Here is a 23,871-nt window from a genome sequence, read left to right as displayed (position 1 = left end):
TACAGGACTGCAAAAGAGCAATCTCTCGTCACATTTGCGATTGCCACAGAAGAGACCGAATATGCTCATGTCTCAGAATGCCCTGTCTTTGTTATATCTGGTTCTTACGAGGGTATCTCAGCGAAGGACATGTGGCATGAAATTATACAGGTTATGGACCTTTAAGATCTTACTTTTATGAAATATATATGTTGAGTTATTCATTCTTCCTTCCTTCCTCTCCCAGATAAGCTTTTATTGTGTTCTTAGCATTCTATAAAAACAAGTACTTAGAATTTTGTCTCTGTCATTTTCCTTTTGTTTTGTGTGTCTGACACTCTTCTTATCATGAACATTATCAGTACTTGAGTCTCCTTGAACATCACTCTTTCATTATATTTTAAGATTAAAAGTCAAATTAGAGCAACTTTCTATCCCAAATTTGAAAATGAAAAGTCAGATCAAGAGGTATATGATTCCTGTCTCAGTTTTTTCTGCTGGATAAATTACTTAATGACTCTAGTCCCTGAATGTGAAAAAGCTAGTTGTTGCCTTATAATTGCCACTCGAGCAATTATCTCTATCGGTGTCCTCTTTTCTACTAAAAAAATATGAATTGTTATTCATAATAATGCATGAATGGATATATATATTCTGCTTGGATGACCCTTGGTCCCTAAGTTCAATTCTGCAACTGCAATTAAAAGTGGTTTTGCATTATGAGCTCATTGACCCTTGACCCTAATGTTTCATAAGTTTTGTAAGGGATGAATGCTTCAATGACCTTTGAGGAAAATGCATTATGAATGCTTACTTGATACCCGGAAAATGCTGGATAAATTACTTAATGACTCTAGTCCCTGAATGTGAAAAAGCTAGTTGTTGCCTTATAATTGTTACTCAAACAATTGTCTCTATTGGTGTCCTCTTTTCTATTAAAAAAATATGAATTTTTATTCATAATAATGCATGAAGGGATATATATTATGCTTTGATGACCCTTAGTCCCTAAGTTCAATTCTCCAACTGCAATTAAAAGTGATTTTGCATTATGAGCTTAATGACCCTTGTCCCTAATGTTTCACAAGTTTTGTAAGGGATGAATGCTTCAATGACCTTTGAGGAAAATGCACTATGAATTCTTTATTCATAATGGAAACGTTGGATGGTGGCTTTCAAAGCAAAGCAATTTTAATGTGAATTCTTTATTCAAAATGTGGATGGATAGACTTTGTTCCATGATTTTTGTAAGGGTGGCCCAAAAATGCTGGATGATGCCTTAATTTGAAAGCTGGTTGTTGACCCTAGTCCTTAAATGCTATTATCTATTGTGCTTTGATGGACCCTTAGTCCCTAAATGCAATTTTGCAACTACAATATGAAGTGATTTTGCAAAGCAAAAGAAAGTGTTTCCTTGTATATGATTGGCCCACTGATAAAGGTTTTAAAGGAATTCTCTAAGGAAGAAACGAATCAACTGAAGCAAAGTACAAAGAAACCAACTCTTTGGAGTCCTCTATGATATTTATACTGTATTGCATCTCTTACACTGATCATCTGTATTATTAAAATGCAGAACCTGATCCAGCATTGAAAATAGTTCGTCGCCAGATTTCACCTGTTATATACCTCATAATTACAAGGAGAGTAGCTATCTTGTATCAGATTTTACTTTTACGGTAGGAAAAGCTCACTTAAATATAAATTTAAGTTACGGTTTTATATATAAAGTTTTCACATGAGCTGTAAGTGCTATGTTTTTTTAGTGGCTGGTACAGTGTTACAGTTAAAGTGTGTTAGTTTTAAATACTTGTCTTTTGTTGAGGAATTGAGTGCAAACTATTTGATGTGTGCATTCAGAATTCTGTTGGAGGACATTCTGAATTTACCGGTCAGCACTTCAACCCAAAGATGAAGTAAGAAAATTATCAGTTGGCTACTTTACCTCATCCCCACAGCTTGCCTGTACTTTATTCTAAAATTCATGATACATATCACATTATGCCAGAATGGCTGATGGGGTGCATAAATTCTACATCACAAGTTTGCATAAGCTGTTTTCTTTAGCCTAAATCCTAATATCCTACTACATAATCTTTACTGCCAAATTTCTCATTGATGGATTAGATTAGTTTCATAAACATGGACTTGTTTGGATTGACTTATTTGAGCTTATCTACTAACATAAGTTTTGTGCAGCTGTTAATTTGGGAGAACTTACGAAAGCAACTTAGGACAATTTGGATAAGTTTTTTTCACAAGCTCTCCAATATAGCTTATAAAAATAGTCTGTAGCATATATGAAAATAATTTATCTTTGTTTTATAGCTTATGTAAGCTTATATATAAGCTCTTATTATGATTGGCGTTTGTGCTATAAGTTATATATAAGCTCAATGGGCATCTGCAAATTTTATATGTTTTGCAATTCAATAAGGCATGAGATGATGGGCAGATGCACAGGGAATTTGCAATGAAGGCAGCTGTCCACCCCAAAGTTGCAATTGTGATCCTGTAATCATTACCTTCATTACGAGTTGTCGCGATTTTTCTACATTTCATGATGCTTTTCTTCATCTTGGTTTTCCTCAGTTTAGCTCGCCAGTGTGCCCAACTTTGGTTGAAGACTAGGGAGATGCTTGGCTTCCTCCTTGGTTTCATCTCAGAACCTGATCAGTCTGTAGTGCCAAAGGATGTTTTGAAGGCTGCATGTGAGAAGGTTAGTTTGCATAAATAGGTCACCGGTCACGCAATCACCTTATCTTGCGTAAATCTTTGGTTCTGCTAATATTTTGGAAACACTAATGCTGAACAGATAAACAATTTTATCTCAATTTTATCTTGATTCATTCATTGATCTTTCATTTTTGGGTTACATGTCAGCGATATAGATATAAATGTTTGGCCCTTTATCTTTAGTTTAAGTTTATAGGGAAGTTGGTACTGGTCCTTGGCATGCTATTATAGCCTTTATGATGATATGGTTTGGAGTTCACTCCTTGCATGCACTCTTTCTAATCAAATTTACGCACAAAATTAGTGAGGTTTATTTCCATCAGATATTGAAAAAATCTTTGGGATTTCACCTAATAACTTAAGATTTGAATCAATACTATGAATAAAAACATATTTATTACAAAATTCCGCTTCAACAAAAAATGCAGTTTTTTGTGGCTTGTTTCTGGCGATGTCCAAGTCATGGCTGCCTGATTGGAAACTATTGGTGTGATATCAATGGAGATTTGCTTAGAATATTGAGTAGGCATTGGATTTATTGGATATCAAAAGCAGCACATTATCAATATATGAAACATGATTTTACTTTGAGTGTCTTCAGTTGGAGTAATCAAGCCATATAAATTATAAAGCTATCTTAAATATAACTCTGAAATATATGTCGGGAATCATAAAGTTAAAATAATGAATTCATTCACATTTTCAATAGCAATATTGTACTCCCTCCGTCCCAAAATATAAGGGAAAATTGGTCAACCAAAATTGATGTATTTAGTCCAAATTCTTAACCAAATACATCAACTTTATTTGACCAATTTTCCCTTATAATTTGGGACGGAGGGAGTAAGTATTTCTAGGTATCCACGCTTTAAAGAAACACTGTTATCCTGTATTTCATGTTACAATTACTGGATTTGCTTATTAATTCAAAACAAACTTACAGATATGGTAGGGGTAAAATCATATTAATTTTTAGCTTGAGTACACATTTTATTATTGATTATTGTTTGACTTTATCTATAAAGTAAAGTAAAATTCTAGCTTTGCTTTGCTTTGGTTTCAGGTTCATGATCATTGTTCTTGCAATTGGAACTGAAGAGTTGCCACCTCAAGATGTTGTTGATGCAAGCAAACAAGTATAACTCATTTTCATCTGATTAAAATCTTGATATTTTTACCTATAATATATCAATATTGGAGCTTCATCTCTTCCATTTGCAAATAAACTTTTACCTTTTTCGTATTTCTGTTTTGAATTTCAAGCATTTTCATTTCATTTTCTTTTTGAAACAGACTGTTGTCATCACTTTTAAAATATTATTATCCTCTATCATTGTTCAATATTGATGATACTCTGTTGGTTATTGTAGCTGAAAGATTTAATATTGCAATTATTGGAACGACATTGGTTAAAAGCATGGTGAAGTGCGGATTTTGGGCACCGCAGGGAGACTAGTGGTGCGGGAATTCACTTTTTGAGCACAATTCTTATTTATAGATGCTTTTCGCTTTTGTAATAGTTGATCTAGGATGAGTTTCTTGTTGATTTTCCTTACTTATCACAGAAAAATACAAACATAAGTATGAAAGAATAAAAAAGATAAAAGCGATGCATTATCATTTTGCACTTAAAGTTTGTAGACAAGGAAAACAATTTGAAATCTTGTAAAATTAAAATCTTAGGAATTTTGCTTTTTATAGTAAACGCTATAGTATACTAGTATATAGTTATATACTCTGATATGATAATTTAGAATTAGATTAGGGTTTAGTTTTTCTTGCAAATCCCTATTCCAACTTCCAAGTGCTAACTCATCGCCCATTTGATGAAGGCTCCACTTCCACAAATTCATTTGGAAAACCAATGTTCCTTCTATTGTCCAGGTCTTTTGTTTCAACTGTAGATGTATTGGAATTAACACAAATAACTAGTTAAAGAAACACATACTTCAATATCCTTGATTCTCACCCTATTTGTACCAACTCTCTTTAAGTTCCTACTTAGGATTAGTAGATAGAATCATAAGTTCTATAATTGAAAAAAATACACATTGCAATTCATATACTGTAAAAGTTTTAGAAACACTCGCACAAGAAATGATAGTAATTGTATCTGTTCCCTGCTATGAAATCCACAGGTTTCTGTTGAAAATCTTATCACGAAACAAACAGAACAAGAGGTTGAGGTTCGAGGTCCTCCTGTTTCAAAAGCATTTGATCAAGAAGGAAATCAAACAAAGGTTTCATTGTGGTTTAGAATTTTCTTATTATATCCTGAATTGTGATTCAAGAATGCTGCCTTAATTTAGCTTTCTTATGTCAGGCTGCTGTGGGTTTTTCTCGTAAATATTATGTTCCACTGGACTTAGTATACAGAAAGGTTGATGGTTAGTATCCAAAACCAAATTGTTTCATGGGTTTGGATGTGTTTATTTTTTACCCTACTCATCAAATCAAACAATTATTTTTTTATTGTTGGTTTTCATTGTACACTAACAACACAAGAAGAGTTGAGTAAATAACTAAGGTAAAATCCTGAAATGTCACTTCCAATGCAACTGGTTACAAGGAAAATACTCATCAGACCATATTTTCATCTTATATAAGATTTTTTTGTCTTCCTGTTTTATACTTTTCCTACCTAATTCAGAATTCTTTATTGAAGAAAACATGGATGAGTTGTATTACCAACCACTAGTTGATCCGTCAGAATTTTTTTTACCTTACGAGTTGCTGATTTGTAAAATGTGAACTCATTGCTTTTAGAAATTGTTCAGCTTTTAACTTGAGCTTTAAAACTGTAATTCAATTTGTGTAACTCGTCAATTTTCATGTGAATATGCTGCTATACCACAAGCCAACTCAATATAATAGGTACTTTAATGTGATTTCTTGATTTGCAGGGAAAACAGAATATGTATACGCTTGTATAAAAGAGTCTTCAAGACATGCTTTGGAGGTTTCTATTCTTTATTTTTGAAATCTAGCCATTTTAAGCTTGTTTTTATGTTCTTGGTAGTGTTATTTGGAAAAAAATAAGCACCATATTCTGGTGTGGTATTTATTTCTTAAAGGTAATTTTTTCTACTCTTGTCAGGTTTGATCTGAAGATTTGCCTGCTACTATTGCTAAAATTTCATTTCCAAAGACAATGCGTTAGAATTCACAGGTATGTTAGCTTTTTAGGTGTGTACTGTGGTTCTGCACGCAACTTGGCTCTATCTTCAGAGATGTCACAAAACAACAAAAGACAGATAGCATGTTATGAACCAACTCTCTCAAAAGTTTTGGTGAAAACTCATGAATGGTTTTTATAACGTGCTCCCTTAAGTAACAAAACACATGGATACTAAACATAGTTTTGAAATTTACTTTATTTTTTTAATTTAGAAGAATGAGAGCAACAACGATTTTAACATGTTTTCATACTTTAATATATATAGGTGATGTTTAGCAGGCCTATCCGTTGGATTTTGGCCTTGCATGGAGATGTTGTGGTAATACCTGGATTGTCCATATTAAACCAAATTAAATAACATTTGATTTTATATTATGCAGTAAAAATTCGTCTTGCGGCCTTCGTAATACTACTTCAGCTGTTGTCCAGGTGCATGCCTAAATGATTTTAATCAATTGATTGTATGCTTTTAATTTAATTTTACTTGGCTACATGGATTAATTGTGTAATTGTGTAAGAATTAGCAATTCTTACATTACATCTGGTATCAACGAGTCCATTCTCGTATTCGTGTGCATGTGTAATAGCTGCCATATTCTTTGTTTTATTCTCGACTGTGTTCTTTCTTTTTTCTTTCTTAAGGAGCATCTCTTCCTCTCCTAACTCTTTGTTATCATCTTTGGTTTTCCTTATTGAGTTTTTTCTTGAATATAAAAAACTGCATACTTCATTTGCAGATAGAAAACGCAGAATCTTATCCAGCTGCAATGAGAAAGGCTGGAGTCAATGTTGTTGTTGAGGTATGTGTAGATAAGTTTGTCAATATAACAGTTTACAATTCATAGATTTTTAAAATATGACTAGATTGGTACTATTGGCAGGACCATAAGAAAAAATTGTAGAGCAATGTAATACATTAGCCGAAAGTGTAAATGGCCAAATTCTGATTCCGAAAGGTTTGCTTGACGAGGTGAGTTTTGGATGTTACCTTTGCTCAATATTATTGCATATTTGCTCTTCTTACAATTTTCATTTGCATTTGATTTTAGGTTGTAAATCTTGTTTAGGCACCTATTCCAGTGCTTGGAAAGTTTAAAGAAACCTTCTTAGATCTTCCAAAGGATCTTTTGACTATGGTGAGCACTTCAGTTTAAAGTGTGCCTTTCCATGTTGATTATTATACTAGTACTTCCCAGGGACTACGCGCAGAGGCAAAACAGAGAGAGGCTTGCGCTTTTGTACATGTAATTGGTGCTAATCCTATTAAGAACAGCAGTTATTTGTTGGGATGGCAATAGGGTATGGCTTATGGGTAAGGTACTACCCATCCCCATATCCGCGGATAGAAAAAAAATACCCGTACCCATCCCCATACCCGCGTGGGTAACAACTTTTGCCTCCGTCCCCATACTCTATGGGTACCTAAGTACCTATACCCGTACCCGTTACCCGCATTTTTACTAAAAATAAATTGATCAATTATAAAATATCATATGATTTTAACAAAATTAAAAAAAATTCAAAGATTTTAATATTGACTAATGAAAATTATAAAAAAAATTATTACTAACCTTATGTTAACGTTCATATTTATGTTAAATATTCACATTATTTTTGTATAATTATGTTATAAATAAATGTTTTTATTAAATATATGTAATAGTTTAATAGTGTTGTATTATTTTAAATTGATTTACATATATTATTATATAATATAAATAAAATAAATATATATTATGTGGGTATGGGGCGGGGTGGGTACTAAGGTACCCGCAGTGGCGGAGCTAGGAGAAAATATTCGGATGGGCCAACAAAAAATTATAATATATAAATTAAACACAAAAGTTATATTGCATATAAGAATTTAAGTTATAATAATTGTACAAAATTGACGATAAATATGTTTTATTATATTATATATGCATACTAAAAGGATAATGATTTTTCTTAATCGAAAACAATTGTGATTTTTCTGGAAAAAATAGAAATTGTTAATGTTTTATTAATAAAAAATTGTGTTTTTTTTTGTATAGTAAAAAATTGTGTTTTATTCACACAAAAAAGGAGTTTTTGATTTTTATCTTGATGTTTGGTCATAGGTAAACGAGTATTCTTTGAAATATTTTTATTCTCTAGTTTAAAAAATTATGATATTATTTACCAAAACTAGCAACAAAATAATTATTAATTTTGTTTAAAAATAATTTTATTTTTATTTTTGGTACATTTGTTTAAAAAAATTTATCCCTCGTAATAGTGAATATTGAAAAAAAAGTAATGTAAAAAACTAGTATAATGTTTATAAACTGAAGAAACTAGTATAATTTTTATCACCTGCTTGTTAGTTAAAATTGATTATATTTAAAAATAAAACAGAAACAAAATGCAAATACAAATGGTGGCAAGGAATTGAACCCACAACCTCCTGCATCAATTGTTAGACTACATACAATGGTGTTGAATCCATTGTGTTGAATCTGCAAAAAACAGTTGAAACCATTGCAAGCCTGTGTTGAATCCTAACTGGCGGAAAGAGATGATGAAAATATTAAACACAGTTGAAACCTGCTTGGATGGCCACATGGCGCGTTTCAATTTGGGCTCCCTGGCGCGTGTTGCGCACGCGCGGACACTGCGGCTGGTGAAGAGAATCACGTGGAGAGAGAAGGTGCTTTGAATAAAAGGCAGCCACGTGGCTGCTGATTGGTCCGGTGGATTTTTATGATTTTTATCCTTTGAACTCAATTATCTCATTGCAAATTAATTTTTTATTTTTTTACCAAAATTCATGATTTTTTTTTCTCTACAAATAGAGACTTGGTTCATTTCATTTGGACACAGAAAAAAAAACCAAATTTTTCACTATCTTAATCTATTATTATCTTTCTAATTAGTCTTTCTTTTGAAGTTTTAATCTTTTTTTAGTGAAATGGATCCCAACAATTCTTCTAATTATCCCAACAATTCTCAAAATCCCAACAATTCTCAAAATCCCAACAATTATCAAAACTCCAACAATTATCAAAACCCCAACAATTATCAAAATCCCAACAATTATCAAAATTCAAATCAATTTTTCAATCAACATCCTCAAAACACACCTAATTTTGGTTTAACACCAAATTTCAACCAATCATCCTTTGTTCCAAACTTTCATCCTTTGTTAAGTGTATTATTTTAATTTAATTTTAATCGATAATTATAATGTTATTTAATCATAAAAACAAAAATTAAAATTTAAATAAGAATATGAAATAGAAAGTGGTGGGGTAGAGAAAGTGGTGGGGTATGGTGTTGAATATAAAAACCATTGGAGAGGGTAAAAGTTGAATGTGTGTTGAATGATTAGGTGGAAGAAAGAGAAAATGATGTGGAGTGAAAAAGTGGGTGTTGAATATTTTTTGGTGTTGAAACATATCATTCTTCTACAACACTAATAACCCTTCCAAATATAAATTTCACATGCCCGTATATGTATGAGGGGGGATATAAGACATATATATATATATATATATATATATATATATATATATATATATATATATTATAAAATAATTAAATTCACAAAACCGTTTTTATTATAGTGGGAATGTCAATCAAAAAGCTTGACACTAAAAAAACATTAAAAGAGGTGATTGTTTCACTTATCATCTAACTTTTGATTTATCCACAAAAAGAAATGATCTAAAGGCTATGATTGATTGATACAATTAGGATTAAGATTAGTGGTAGGAGGACTATATATATATATATATATATATATATATATATATATATATATATATATATATATATATATATATATGGGGAGGGATCAAATTACACCGATGTAACATTTGAGTAATGTTACACCGCTCAATAACGCTTTAACGAATACAAATTTTACAAAATCCACCGTTGGATTGAAAGCTTATATCGTATAGATCATATATGTTGAATTGTATAAAAATCTAAAATTGTTTGATATGTCTTTGGGATAGATCAAGATTAACGGTATTCAATAAAAACGCATAAACCATTAATCTTCATCGGTCTCAATAACATATCAAACGATTTTAGATTTTTGTAAAATTCAACATGGATGATCTACACGATATAAGTTTTCAATCCAACGGTGGATTTTGTAAAATTTGAATTCGTTAAAGCGTTATTGAGCGGTGTAACATTACTCAAATGTTACACCGGTGTAATATGATCCCTCCGCTATATATATGTGTGTGTGTGTGAATGGTAGGGATTAAAAGTTCACAACCTGATAGTCAAGTTATACTAGTACACATGCTTAAAGTAAACTTGGCCACATGTGATTTTATTCTCTCTCTTTTCCTTTTTTTTTTGTTTGCAACCAGAATTGGTGGGTTGGGTCAATACTGGGTCAAAACGTTGGTAACATAATTCTTATAATGAAATGTTCTTTAGATTAATTTTTTTGTCAAGTAGTCTAATGACTATAAATTTCATCTTATAGGTGGATAAGTGGAGTATCCGGATTTGAACTCCGACTCCTGCTTTTATAACGTTATGTCCCTATCAACCGAGCTAAGCTCACGGGAACTTCATTAACTTAATTATAAAATGAATAAAAGGGATTTTATTGACAAAGACCAAATTAAATAGAGGATTAATTAAATATGTTTTTTTTCCCTAAAAATAAATCAAATTTTGATTTTAGTTCTTAAAAAAAATGGCATATTTTTGTCCTCCCAAAGTTTTTTGTACCAAAGTCCCTAAAAATAGTAGATTTTAGGACAAAAACATCCTATTTCATATTTTTAGAAACAAAAATCAAAATCCGTTATAGTTAGCAAGGTGCACCTTTTCAATTGGACCAAAATACCCATTCTTTTAATTTTTGAAAGAATAGAGCAACAGGGGCATTTCTGTAATTTTACACCAACAGTACACGCGCCCCACCTCCTGAAACCATTAATAGACGCGGATCCAGTGTCGCGCGCGTACCGAAGGACCATGGTTACAGACCGTTGATTTCCATCAGACAGCCAAGATTTGATCTCATCAAGACTGTCTGATCAATCAGACAGTCCAGATCATCCTGATCCATCAGATTCCAGCGCCTGCGCCACACTGGATTACAACCTGGAGAGAGAAAAATTTGCTTTTTAAAAGTAGGACACGTGTCACACAATGGTTGGCTGGGCGTGATTTTTGTTCATTTAATACTTTGAACTCAATTATTTCATTGTAAATTAATTTTTTATTTTTTTATTTTTATACCAAAATTCATAATTTTTTTTTGTCTACAAATAGAGACTTGGTTCGTTTGATTTGGACACCGAAAAAAAAACGCAATTTTTCACAACCTTAATATCATTTTTTGTCTACTAAATACGTTACTTGTGTGTTGTAATTTAACACGCACCACTCAACCAACTCACTGAAACCATTATACCAGGAAAATAGTAGATAATATTCTGGAACTTTTGGTATATTTTATGAAATTTTTGGAGACCTGAAACTATTTTTAGTTAATTAAATGAGATAAAACGGTAATTAAAAACTAATGTTTGCTTCTGAAACCATTTTACTGGTAGAATGGTTGCACATAGTTGTATTCTGAAACCATTTTACTGGTAGAATGGTTTCAATGAGTAATTTATTAATTGTGTTTGCTTCTGAAACCATTTATCTGGTACAATGGTTTCAGAGAGTTGTAATCTGAAACCATTTTGCTGGTAGAATGGTTTCAGTAAGTTGATTATTAGTTATTTGCTTCTGAAACCATTTAGCTTGTAGAATGGTTGCACATAGTTGTATTCTGAAACCATTTTACTGGTAGAATGGTTTCAGTGAGTAATTTATTAATTGTGTTTGCTTCTGAAACCATTTATCTGGTACAATGGTTTCAGAGAGTTGTAATCTGAAACCATTTTGCTGGTAGAATGGTTTCAGTAAGTTGATTATTAGTTATTTGCTTCTGAAACCATTTAGCTTGTAGAATGGTTTCAGAGATTTGTACTCTGAAACCATTTTCCTGGTAGAATGGTTTCAGTGAGTTGATGTAAGGTAGTGAAAAATGAGATTAAGGTAGTGAAAAATTGGGTTTTTTTTTCTGTGTCCAAATCAAACGAACCAAGTCTCTATTTGTAGAAAAAAAAAATTATGAATTTTGGTATAAAAAATAAAAAATAAAAAATTAATTTACGACGAAATAATCGAGTTCAAAGTATTAAATGGAAAAAAATCACGCTCAGCCAATCAGACAGCGACACGTGTCCTGCCTTTTCAAAAAGCTTTCTCTCTCCGCGTCATCCTTCACCCACGCGCGCCTGTCGGCGCGTGTGATGCACGCGCGTGATTTTTGTGCAATCAGGAGCTGCCACGTGTCCTGGGGGGTGGGAAAAGAAATTGGGGGCGCGTGTACTGTTGGGTAAATTACAGAAATGCCCCTGTTGCTCTATTCTTTCAAAAATTAAAAAAATGGGTATTTTTGTCCAACTGAAAAGGTGCACCTTGCTAACTTAGCAACCCCCATATATATATATATATATATATATATACAAATCTGTTATATTTTTAAGAGAGGTAAAAAATACATATGATAAAAAATAAAAATGACTTTTTTTAGTATTAAAATTAAAATTATGTGCATAAAAATTTTATAGAGACAGAAAAATGACTTTTTTTATAAAAATAAAATTGGTGAATTTTTAAAGACCGTGTTAACATATACCCTAACGACATATGATAAACTATCCAAATAAAAAAAATTAATATTAAATAATAAAAAATATTTGTTTAACATTAAATAATCTAATATTTAAATATTAGAACCTTGTTTTTTTTTGGACAAATAATATTAGAACTTTATTTAACCTTTTTTTGAAGACTTATTTAACCTTTGATTTACGGTGGTTTGAACAATTATAAATTATAAATGTGGCTCCATTATAAATGGATGGATGCAGTTTGTTTAGAAAGAAAACAGAAAAAGATTAGCTTAAAAAAAGTAAAAATAGCTGTCCTCTTTTTAAAATAATATTAACAGGGATATAGTATTATGTTGCCATGTGTGTAGTGGTATGTAATATTATAACCGGATCAAACTTATGATAGCAAGTCAATTAATTGGTCCAACATGAACAAATTCATGTTTTGGATCAGGCTAAACGGAACCTTTCTACAATGGTAAAGGCTCTAAAAATATTATTGATGTAGTTTCACATTGAAAGGCTGCATCAAGGGATACTGCTGTGTTGAATGAAAGTTACACCATTTTGTCTTGTTAAATAGAACTACTATGTAATCTCGTTTACAACTATCGAAATTGACAGATTCTAAGTTGAGGAAGCATACAATGTCTAGAAATATGTCCTTCTCAGTATGATCTAAATCATCAAAACTCAATTTTAACACTTTATGAATTCCCTTATTAGGAATCTCTTTGAGCTTCTCTAATTCACTTTCCCACACTTCTTTACTTTTTGTACACGGAAATTTGCACCTAAAACTTTTAAAGCTAGTGGGTTGCCTCTGCAATACTCAATTGCCCTTTCTGAAAGCTCTTCATATCCAACTTCAGCATATTTTTACAAACATCTTGGACGATGTCCTTAATGAAATCTGATTCAATCCTACCATATGAATGGGAGGGGAAAGAAGTGTTGGGAAAAAATCGGCATAGAGAAAATAAATGAACACAATCAACAACACAAAAATATAACGTGGAAACTCCAAATCGTTGAAAAAACCACGGCCGTTGTCAAAACCGACAACCAGAGAATAAACACTATGTAAAAATTGTTACAACACATAGACTTCACTCTCAATCATCCCATGCCCCAATACACCCACACTCTCACTAAGCAAATATTTGAACTACATCTCAAATACTCTTAAACAAGAGCATAAGAGAAAAGCAAAAAGACACAAATATAAACTTAAAGTGTTTACAAGTGTTACTGCTTGGTGCAATTATAAACAAAGAACTTAGGTCCATTATATAGCTTTGATTTCCTCCTTGCTTCACAATTCTAAGCGATGTGGGACTTTCAATAGCTATTTTTTAACCTCCTTCTTTTTCTTCATTAGCAATGTGAGACTTACATTGCAATCAATCCCAACAATCTCCACCTTGATTGTAATGGTCTTCAATCTTCATTGTCTACACCGACAATCATTATCTTCTGCTTTCATTATCTATACCGACAATCATTGTCTTCACCGACAATCATAATTCTCATTGTCTATACCGACAAATTAAATTATCATACTCCACCATAAAAAGTATACTCCACTTGGAACTAAACCATCCCAAGAATTTTCTTCACTTGGAACTAAACCATCTCAAGATTTTGCTTCACTTGGAACCAAGCCATCCCAACAATTTCATCTCGAAACCTCGCTGAAAATTTATGGTGCAACTTCCATGTTGGCTTTCTCCGGAAGCCATCGAGATAACCGTGTACCTTGCATCAATGTCAACCAATGCCCGCACGCTATCATCACACACCTTGCATCCATGTCAACCGATGCCAATGTGTCACTTGAACAACTTCAAACATCTATGAAACCACCTCAGACCATTGTTAGGCTCCAACAATTCCAGTTTAGTTACATCACCTGTAACGACCCAATTTTCATATTATTATTTTTATGTGTTAAAATATTTTATTTAACGTGTCATTTTAATTAAGTTAATAACTTGAATTATTTATCGAGTACTTTAGTTATTAAGCGAGTAGAGTGAGTTAACGTGTTATTGGGCCAAGCCAATTGGGCTTGAGGCCCAATGGGCCTTGTGTGTGTGAGGGGCGCCCATATGGCCTAAGGGAAGAGAGAAACATTTCATTTTTCTCATGTTCTTGTGAGATAGAGAGGAGCTAGGGGAGAGCTAGGGATTCGAGATCTTCGTCGTGTTTTCTTTGAATCCAGGTAAGAGAGTAGATTTCATATTCGTGGGTGACCCGAGGAAGGGGAGAATGTCGATTTCTCCTCACCCAAACTTCCTCCACCCCATTTTCGTTTTAGCTTAGGACGGATTTTCTTGATGGAAATCGTTCCTAAGGTTCTTAATATGTTTAACATGCTTTTAACATGATTAATGAACAAAAATAATGGTTAAAAACGAGATTCATAAAGGATTGAACTCAAGAACATTGTGTTCTTGAGTGTTTTGAGTAAAAGTGGTAAACCTTTACTTTTTCGTAGTAAAAATGGTAGATCGGTGAAATGAACCGTCCTTTTGTGTTTAGTTATGTTTGTTGCACTTGAATACAAACTCATTTGGGATTTATAACATGAAAAAATGGGATTTTTGGGTGAATTGGTGTGGAAAACGCAGGTTTTGAACTGTCCTGACAGGAGGCGCTCGCTAGGCCCTCGCTCAGCGAACGTGTGGCGAACAGCTCGCCACAGCTCGCTGCAGCTCGCCATGAGCTGGTGACCCACTGGTGTGGTTCGCTGTGTCTCGCTGAGCCTTCGCTCAGCGAAGGCCTCTGTGACAGCAACTTTTGATAATTGTTTTAAGTGCAATTAGGCACTTGTAACATGGATTTAAGGTATCCTAACATGCAATTAGGTGTTTATAACCATGATTAATTGCATTGTGATGATAGTTGTTGATTATATTTGTGGAATATGATTGTGTTGATGATGTTTGTTTAAATATCAAAGAAGTATATTAAGGTGTTAATCTGTTGGATATTTGAATTGGCTTAATTTTGCTAAAACAAATATACTAACAAGATGTTGGAAAACATGTTACAACATCATATTTATTCAAAGAAATCTCGCGCATTTATGAGAGCATCTGCTATTTATGGAAATCCACTTAAAGAGCACGCTCAATGGAGATTTGATCTGATCAGGAGCTTTAAGGATAAGATAAGACTTAATGGTACAACGGTATGATCACAATTATCCTATAAAGTCCTTAAACACTTTTGGAAAGTTTCTATACATTCTTGATGAAGATCAAAAGAGAATCAGATCATCCTTTATGATTCTCAAGGAGCGTCTGAGCATTTGTGAAGAAAGAGGAGCGTGCCTAATCATTATATATACGAAGACCAAGCTCAAGACTAGGTATCTCATTGAAAAATATTAGTTCACATATTGAGTCTTTGTTGAGTCTTTTATTATTTGATTGTAATTCTTGCTTGTGGATTCTATAACACGAGCTAAGAAGTAAGTTTATTAGTTTAAGGTTACTCCTAAGCTTTGAAGTACGGAGTTTACCGTGTGTGATTCACTTGAAGCTTTTAAGCAAAAGTGAAGTATTGTCTTGGCAAGTTGTCGCCACAACATTCTTAACATTGTAAAATCAACACAGGTTGTGTTGTGTGAGTGGAAGTGAGATGGGATCTCATGTCTAGGAGTTCCTAGGCAGAAGTTGCATGAGTAGTGTCGAGGTTATAAGGCGTAAACCAGGGGTTTGCTGGAGGTCTTAGTTTAAGGCGTAAATCCTAGGGTTTGCTGGAGGTCTTAGTAACTAGAGCTATTAGTGGATTTCCTTCCTGGATTGGTATCCCCCAGAGTAGGCAGTTGGCTGAACTGGGTTAACAATTACTTGTGCACTTTATTTATTTTCTGTCAGTATTTTATATGTTGTGTAAGATGTGCCAACAATAGAAACAACATTATTCATAAAGTAGTTGTTGGGACATCTTCGGTAACATCATTCTAGTGATACCAGAATTTCATAATCAACTTAATAAAGAAGGATATTAGGATTATGTTATTATAATAAAGAAGTATATCGAATTATGTTATTCGATAAAGACGGATATTAAGGTATTGATTATCTTAATGAAGACGGACATTGGATAGTGTTTCACGTTATTGTTGATGGGCTATATGCCAAAATTGTTGATGAATATATTCATGAGTTTTGAGTGCATGCATCATGAATATTTAGGGATATTGGCTTGTCCAATAAAGAAGGATATCGAACTATATTTGTTTGATAAAGACGGATATCAGAGGTGAGATACTCTGATAAAGACGATGGTACCACATGCATTAGAGGTGTCTAGAGGACATAACATGAATGTGAAGCATTAGATTGCATTAGGGATTATGTGTGCATTTTATGATAAATGATGTTTGACACATACTTGGTAAATGTTGATTGTTAATCCGTATGTGAGGAGCAGAGTCCGTCATGACTATAAAATGAACAACGCAGGGTCCGTCATTACCATAATCTGAACAATGTATTTGTTGATGTTTTGGTATTGTCCGAGACGACGTGAAACTATATGTTTGGTGTATTTTGTGGATGATTGATTATGTGATAAATGAAGTATATGCATGATATATGAATATGCATGAATGATGGTGATGTATATGTATAATGTATGATTATGCATGTTTTTATGAAAAAGTGTTTAAGTACCATTTACTTACACTTGTATATTTTGATTTTGTTGTCTAACTCTCTTTTATGTGTTATGTGCTGGACCGTTGGGGGTCCAGATTCACAGGTTTTGTGGTTATCTGTCGAGTCGTCGGTGAAGCTCCGCTCTGATTGTGACACGGGAAAGGGTTTTATATTGTATATAAAGTCTCCTTATCTAGGTTGTTTTGTATAATCAATAAATATATTATTTGATTCAAAGATTTGTATAAACAAGTATTTTACTAATTAACTACATTAGTGTTATTTTGATTGAAGAGTGTAATGCTCGAACCATGACTTTTATAATAATAAACTTTGACTTTTCCGCCGCGTATTTTGAAAAAGATTTATCATGGTAGAATTTTATTAAATAATGGGTTTGGGTGTTATATCACCTAGTAAACCTTGTTTCACTAGTCCAACTAAACTCATGTCACTAACAAGTACCCACCCGAAGATCCACAACTTAACCAAAACATGAGAATCACCACTAGTAACAGATGTATAACCAATAATAGTATAACTATCTAACAAGTATCTACCTACTATCTATGCATCAAAGTTCAAGAAAATACCTCGCATTGTGTTAAAAGAAACTCACCCATACATTGAACCTTACAAGCTTTCCGTCACCAAGATGAACAACTCCACCTTCAACTAGCTATAGGGATTCAAAAGTATTTCTTCTTCAAACACATGTGATAGGAGCTTCCAAAGTCCATATGACTCAACACTCCACCGATTCTCAACTTCCACTAGCACCTTCGCATCCTCATAATAAGTTGTTGTTTCAGACGTAACCCGAGTATTCTTAGCACCGCCTCTCCAGACTGATGTCGAGTATTATTACCACCGCCTCTCCAAGCTGACCTTGTGTAACCCTGATTGCATCAACACATCCTTGAATTGATTTTCTATAAGCCAAACATCAATTTTCTCTAGCCTAAACTTCACGGCGGAACTCCCTCCTCCTGAATCAAATCAAGAGCTTTGATACCAGTTGTTGGGAAAAAACCGGCATAGAGAAAATAAATGAACGCAATCAACAACACAAGAATATAACGTGGAAACTCCAAATCGGAGAAAAAACCACGGCCGTTGTCAAAACAGACAACCAGAGAATAAACACTATGTGAAAATTGTTATAACACATAGACTTCACTCTCAATCACCCCATGCCCCAATACACCCACACTCTCACTAAGCAAATATTTGAACTACATCTCAAATACTCTTAAACAAGAGCATAAGAGAAAAGCAAAAAGACACAAATATAAACTTAAAGTGTTTACAAGTGTTACTGCTTGGTGCAATTATAAACAAAGAACTTAGGTCCATTATATATAACTTTGATTTTCTCCTTGTTTCACAATTCTAAGCGATGTGGGACTTTCAATAGCTATTTTTTAACCTCGTTCTTTTTCTTCATTAGCAATGTGGGACTTACATTGCAATCAATCCCAACAAGAAGCAGAGACGGACTTGGGCAGGGGCAAGCAGTGGCTTGGGCCCCTCCATCTCTCTTGTTCATTGTCTTACAATACTAATAATATATGTGTAGTCATATTGAATAAAAAGATTATACTCCCTCCTTTCTTATTCATATTTAAGGTCATGCTAAATAGTGTTTTTAGGGCAATGATTAAGGAAATAAAAATGGAATGCACTACTTTTAAAATTATACTATCAATTTTTTGAAGGAAATTTTTTTTGTCAGACTTTACTTAATCATCTTTCTACTGAATTCAGACTTTACTTATTTAATATTACATTTTTCGGCCCCCTGTCTCATCAATTTCTGGATCTGTCCCTGGAAAGAAGGTCAATATTCTTGTGCAAATAATAATAATCTACTTCTACTATTAATATATAATAATATAATAAAATTAATTACTACCAAATTTATTATATTACTCTAAATATTTCTAATCAAATTTCTAATTGTCGTTCTGTTTATTAGAATTTAAAATAGGAGGGTTCAAATTACACCGCTGTAACATTCTCAATAACGCTTTAACGAATATAAATTTTACAAAATCCATCGTTGGATTGAAAACTTATATCGTATAGATCATCTATGTTAAATTTTACAAAAATCTAAAATCGTTTGATATGTTATTGAGACCGATCAAGATTAATGGTTGTATATTAATGTTTATCATTAATCAATTTAGTCCCCAAAATATAACTTTCACTTCAATTAAGTACCTAAACTATACAAATATATAATACATAGTCTCTAAAGTATATAAAATTTGTCAATTTAGTCTTTACTATCAATAAGATGTTAGGGACTAATTACATTGATAGATTTTTATATATTTTAGATACTAAATTGACGCCTTTCATATAATTTAAAGACTATTTATTATATCTATAATTTAGAAATTAAATTGGAAATAATCTGATAGTTTTAGAACTAAATAGTTCTGGTATTAAATTAATAGATTTTCAAAGGCATATAATGTCCTATTTTTTCCCTAGGCAATGAATTTCTTAAAGCAAATTACCAAAGAATGTTTTATCAAGTGTCGGGCTGGCCGCGCAAGTGCCCAGGGTATGGTAAAAAAATTCATATTTTAGGGGTTAGTTTAGAATAAAATTGAGATTTTTAGAGGTTATAGTTTAGGGTAAAACTGAGCTTCTTCTTTTTTTCAAAACTGAAAATTTTCACACCTGGTAGAATCTTCTCAAAATATCTTTCTTTCCAACCTGACGTCCTATCAAAATATCTTTAATAGTTAAGTTGAAAAATAGTTTTTATGTTACTCCCAAGCCAATTATTTTATATTTATGTCATTAATTATATTGTATATATATATATTGTGTTTTTTTACTATTCAATTTATATTTCTCTTACATTTTCATTTTTAAAAAATCTCAGATGCTTTGTTCACTTTTAAAAGATATGAAAAACTACAACTTCACTACAATATTATAAGAGAATGGATCTCACCATTTTTTTTTCTCTAAGTTTTTTCAATTTTTACATCTTAACTATTAATTAACTTTTCTCAATTTTTTTTCTAATTAAAATATTATCACGTGTTTATAATTCAATAATCTAAACGCACACATTATTTCCTTAAGTTTTTTCCCCAACGGAGAAAATCCTTTCACAAAATTATAATAAGAGGGTTTCAGTAAGAATATATTGTTTAATGGAGTAAAACGGGAGTCGTGGTATTACTATTAAGATTAGAAAGTGATCCTAGAGCTTTATATGTGAACATTTCCAATAGGAAGGGATTCTCTCCCATGAAGTTTTTGTCCAGTAAAATAAATGTACAAAAAAGTTTGTTACGTACAACATCGAGTCCACACCTGGTAGATTCTTCTCTTACATTTTTGAGGAAGCAATGTCGTTCAAATTGGGGACACAATTCAGTATACAAATCTTTAGCTAGAGTGGTCTTTCCTATGCCACCCATGCCCCATAATCCAAGGGTTCTAACATCATTTGACTCAATTTTCAGTAACAATTCCAACAAGTTTCTTGTTAACTTCAAATGGATGTCTACGATTCAATTTCCCTCACTTTATAAACACTTTGTCAGGCCATCTCACAATCGATATGAGACTTCTTAACAAAAACTGAATTCACTCACTTTTGAAGTGATCAAAAAGGGTATTAACACTTGATTATATTTTTTACCTATAATTTTGAGAATGCCATCCAGCTAAATTGGCTGCTTCAACGAGAGCATTTTTCCATTTCTGCAACAATTTTTTGTTGTGCTTCAAATCTTGCTCATGTTTTGCAAAGGCTTCACCGTAACTCACTCCCTCTCTGATTCCTCACATATGATGGGATCTACTTCGTAGAATACTGGTATCACAATTTGACCCTGGCCTTTCTTGCATTCTAGAATCTTGACGAGTTCATATTCAAGCACCATTTTGAGGAAGCATAGTCTTTGGAGAAGATGACTAGAAGATTTATCATTCAAGTCTTCCTCCTTTTTTTGGAGGGAATAAGAAGTTGTTGTCTTGTCGGTCATCTTCATTTTCATTCGTAGAGCCTCCAGCTTCGGCTCCAATTTCTTGATGGTGTAACTCATCAGAATAATCTTCAACACTTTCAACCCACTCTTGTTGAAATCTTTCATCTCTATGTTCCCAATACACAGGAAAGACCCCACAACCCTTGATCCCTTTAGTTTACCAACGTATCCTGTCATCATCCTCATCCTCGGAGTCATCATCATAATTTTGGTAATCAAAACTATATTTGAATTCAAATGAAAGGTTGTAATAATCACCTTCACTTTCACTCTCCTCCTCCTCCTCCTCCTCCTCCTCCTCCTCCTCCCATTTAAGCCCATCTACCGAATCTATAAACAACAATACATGATCTGAAATTAAGATCCTATGTGCACCAACATGTACACGTACAAACGATTGGTCAGCTAATTTTTTGTTTTCATAGACAGTACAATCTATGCTGCTGCTGTCGTGTGTAACATATAATCCCTCAGAGAAAATGATGCAAACAATGAAACAAGACAAGTTAGATTTTACAATAGAAGGAATATCTATTGAAGCCTCTGTTGTACGATAAGGAAAACAGTGCGGAACTTGGGCACCTGGTAGAAAAGAAATTTGGTCTAGATGGAACTGTATATAACAAGTATATTGGGCTACAATGGAATCTAACATGTTCTTAAGAATTGACTCTGTGTCCAGATAAGTGCAGTTAACAGCTATCAAATGTAGCAAGGATACTGGAAGCTTTTGTAGGGACTTAAGATTCCTACATTCATCTAAATCAAGAAATTCCAACCTTGAATTTTGGATGTTGTCGGGGATAGTTTCTAAGTTACCACACTCTATCAAACATAGTACAGACAAAAATGGCATACCATCGATGTTGTCAGGGATAGTTTCTAAGTTACAACACTTATTCAAATATAGTTTCTGTAAATATTGCATCCCATTAAGGATGAACTGCAGATTCAATGAATTGATTTGTGTGCATCCTGAAAGGTCCAACCGTGTAAGAGAACCCAATCCTGGATCATTTGATAACTTGTTCCCAACAATGTTAAGCTTCTTACATTCTCACATTAGATCGAGATAAGTGAGCTTTCTATTACCCCAAATCGATGATGGAAATTCATGTATAGCGGTTCCATTTAACGACAATCTCCACATTTCCTCTGATGTTACCGAAAATTCCATGAGAGATGAACAATCAGTGATATCGAGTGTTCCAAGAGATTTTGAATGAATGTTTGTTTTCAGGCTTTCAATCTTTTTGCAACCATTTAAATATATATATTTCTAAGCTTGGGGGAAGTGAAAACGGATGGATGGAGTTGACAAAGACTCTCACAACCATTAAGAGATACTGTTTCAAGATTTGGTGCATTTGATAAGTCTGGAATCTCAATCAGGTCTATGGAGAAATCAAGTTTAATGATCATCAATTTGCCAAGCTTCTGTAGGAAGAAAGGAACATCACATGGTTCAGGAATCATTTAAAAATCCATTGATAATCATGCTTGAGTCTTAACCAAAACATAATTAAGCATATATATATATATATATATATATATAAGAACATAGCTTAGTTGTGGCGCAGCTCTGTGAATGAACATGAACCTATACAGATGCACCTCTACAAACTAACAATAAGACAAATACATACAAACAAACAAATTAATTAATTAATTTGTACCTGAACTCCATCCCAAAGCTTTTTAAGCTTGCTATGTTGCATGTTAATTTGTACAAGCTTTTCAGCACAAAAGGACGATGGCAAAGAATCAAGTGGGAATGCATCCCAATAAAGGTGCCTCAATTATTTATCAGGCAACCAGCCAAGAAGTTCACAGTGTAGGTTTTTTCCCCAATTAGCTGTCCCTTATTGGTGGTGGTGGTGATATGAAGATATCTTCCATTTAAAGGAATCAGAACTCAAGTTTACTTCCGAAATTTCAGAAATATTGAAATATATAACTTCAACAACTTCAGTTCCCTAAAAAACAAAATTTAGAATAACAATTAGCAAAGGTTGTCATACAGCAAAGGTTGTCATACATATACTTCTTTTTCTATTTCATAATCAAGTATATCCAGGCATATTTTCATATAGAAGTAGTTGAGTCTTCCACTTACCATGTTATATTTCAATACATAAGACACTTCCTCAGGATCCCACAATCGACTTCTTTGTCCCAAGTATATATTTAGGAGAATCTTGTTTAACAATCTCTCGTCCCATTTCTACTAACAAATCATGCATTTTCATTTGATTAGATTCTATGAGTGCTTTATCAGAAAGGACTTCTAACCCCGATACTGCAGAAAAATCGCATGCATTCAATAAATCAGTTTGGTAATATCGCTCACAAATATTAAAATTGAATGCTGGGATGAAGAAGCATGCAATCAGGGACGGACATAAGGGGGGGCAAGTAGGGGCTGAGGCCCCCCCCTCTTGTCATATTTTTTTTCTTTCATATACTTGTTCCTGATATATTTGTACACATAAATTAATATTTGAGAGATGTGTTAAAAGATTAGTAACGACTGATTGGCGCAAATCATGCACCCACAACATAGTAATTGTAACAATTTACTGCTTTAAAATATTTTGATAATATGTATTAGACAC

The 23,871-nt window shown here is 33.0% G+C and overlaps 1 protein-coding gene and 1 long non-coding RNA gene across 7 annotated transcripts; one reads left to right on the top strand and one right to left on the bottom strand.

The window, feature by feature from the left end:
- Positions 1-1,079: 1,079 nt before the first annotated feature.
- LOC123909961 lies at positions 1,080-17,362 on the top strand. 6 transcript variants are annotated; one of them, XR_006810058.1, is made up of 12 exons: positions 1,080-2,698; positions 3,779-3,851; positions 4,086-4,173; positions 4,854-4,955; positions 5,039-5,102; positions 5,619-5,674; positions 5,813-5,884; positions 6,274-6,322; positions 6,631-6,693; positions 6,775-6,863; positions 6,943-7,029; positions 17,330-17,362. It is a non-coding gene; the product is annotated as an uncharacterized LOC123909961 (long non-coding RNA). The 6 variants fall into 6 exon arrangements; XR_006810057.1 differs by lacking the exon at positions 17,330-17,362 and adding an exon at positions 8,270-8,555; XR_006810059.1 differs by lacking the exon at positions 17,330-17,362 and having other exon boundaries at positions 1,080-1,658; positions 1,840-2,698; positions 6,943-7,184.
- A 3,053-nt stretch (positions 17,363-20,415) lies between these two features.
- On the bottom strand, positions 20,416-23,640 carry LOC123909959. The gene is made up of 2 exons (XM_045960913.1): positions 23,373-23,640; positions 20,416-23,232 (listed from the first exon to the last, which is right to left on the bottom strand). Exon 2 carries the CDS (start codon positions 22,182-22,184, stop codon positions 21,414-21,416), a length of 771 nt encoding a protein of 256 aa, XP_045816869.1. The 5' UTR covers positions 22,185-23,232; positions 23,373-23,640; the 3' UTR covers positions 20,416-21,413.
- Positions 23,641-23,871: the final 231 nt, after the last annotated feature.

This window comes from Trifolium pratense, linkage group LG2 (genome assembly GCF_020283565.1).
Source record: "Trifolium pratense cultivar HEN17-A07 linkage group LG2, ARS_RC_1.1, whole genome shotgun sequence".
NCBI classification, from domain to species: Eukaryota; Viridiplantae; Streptophyta; class Magnoliopsida; order Fabales; family Fabaceae; genus Trifolium; species Trifolium pratense.
The sequence above is the reverse complement of the archived record's forward strand: the minus strand, read 5'-3'. Positions and strand labels throughout refer to the sequence as shown.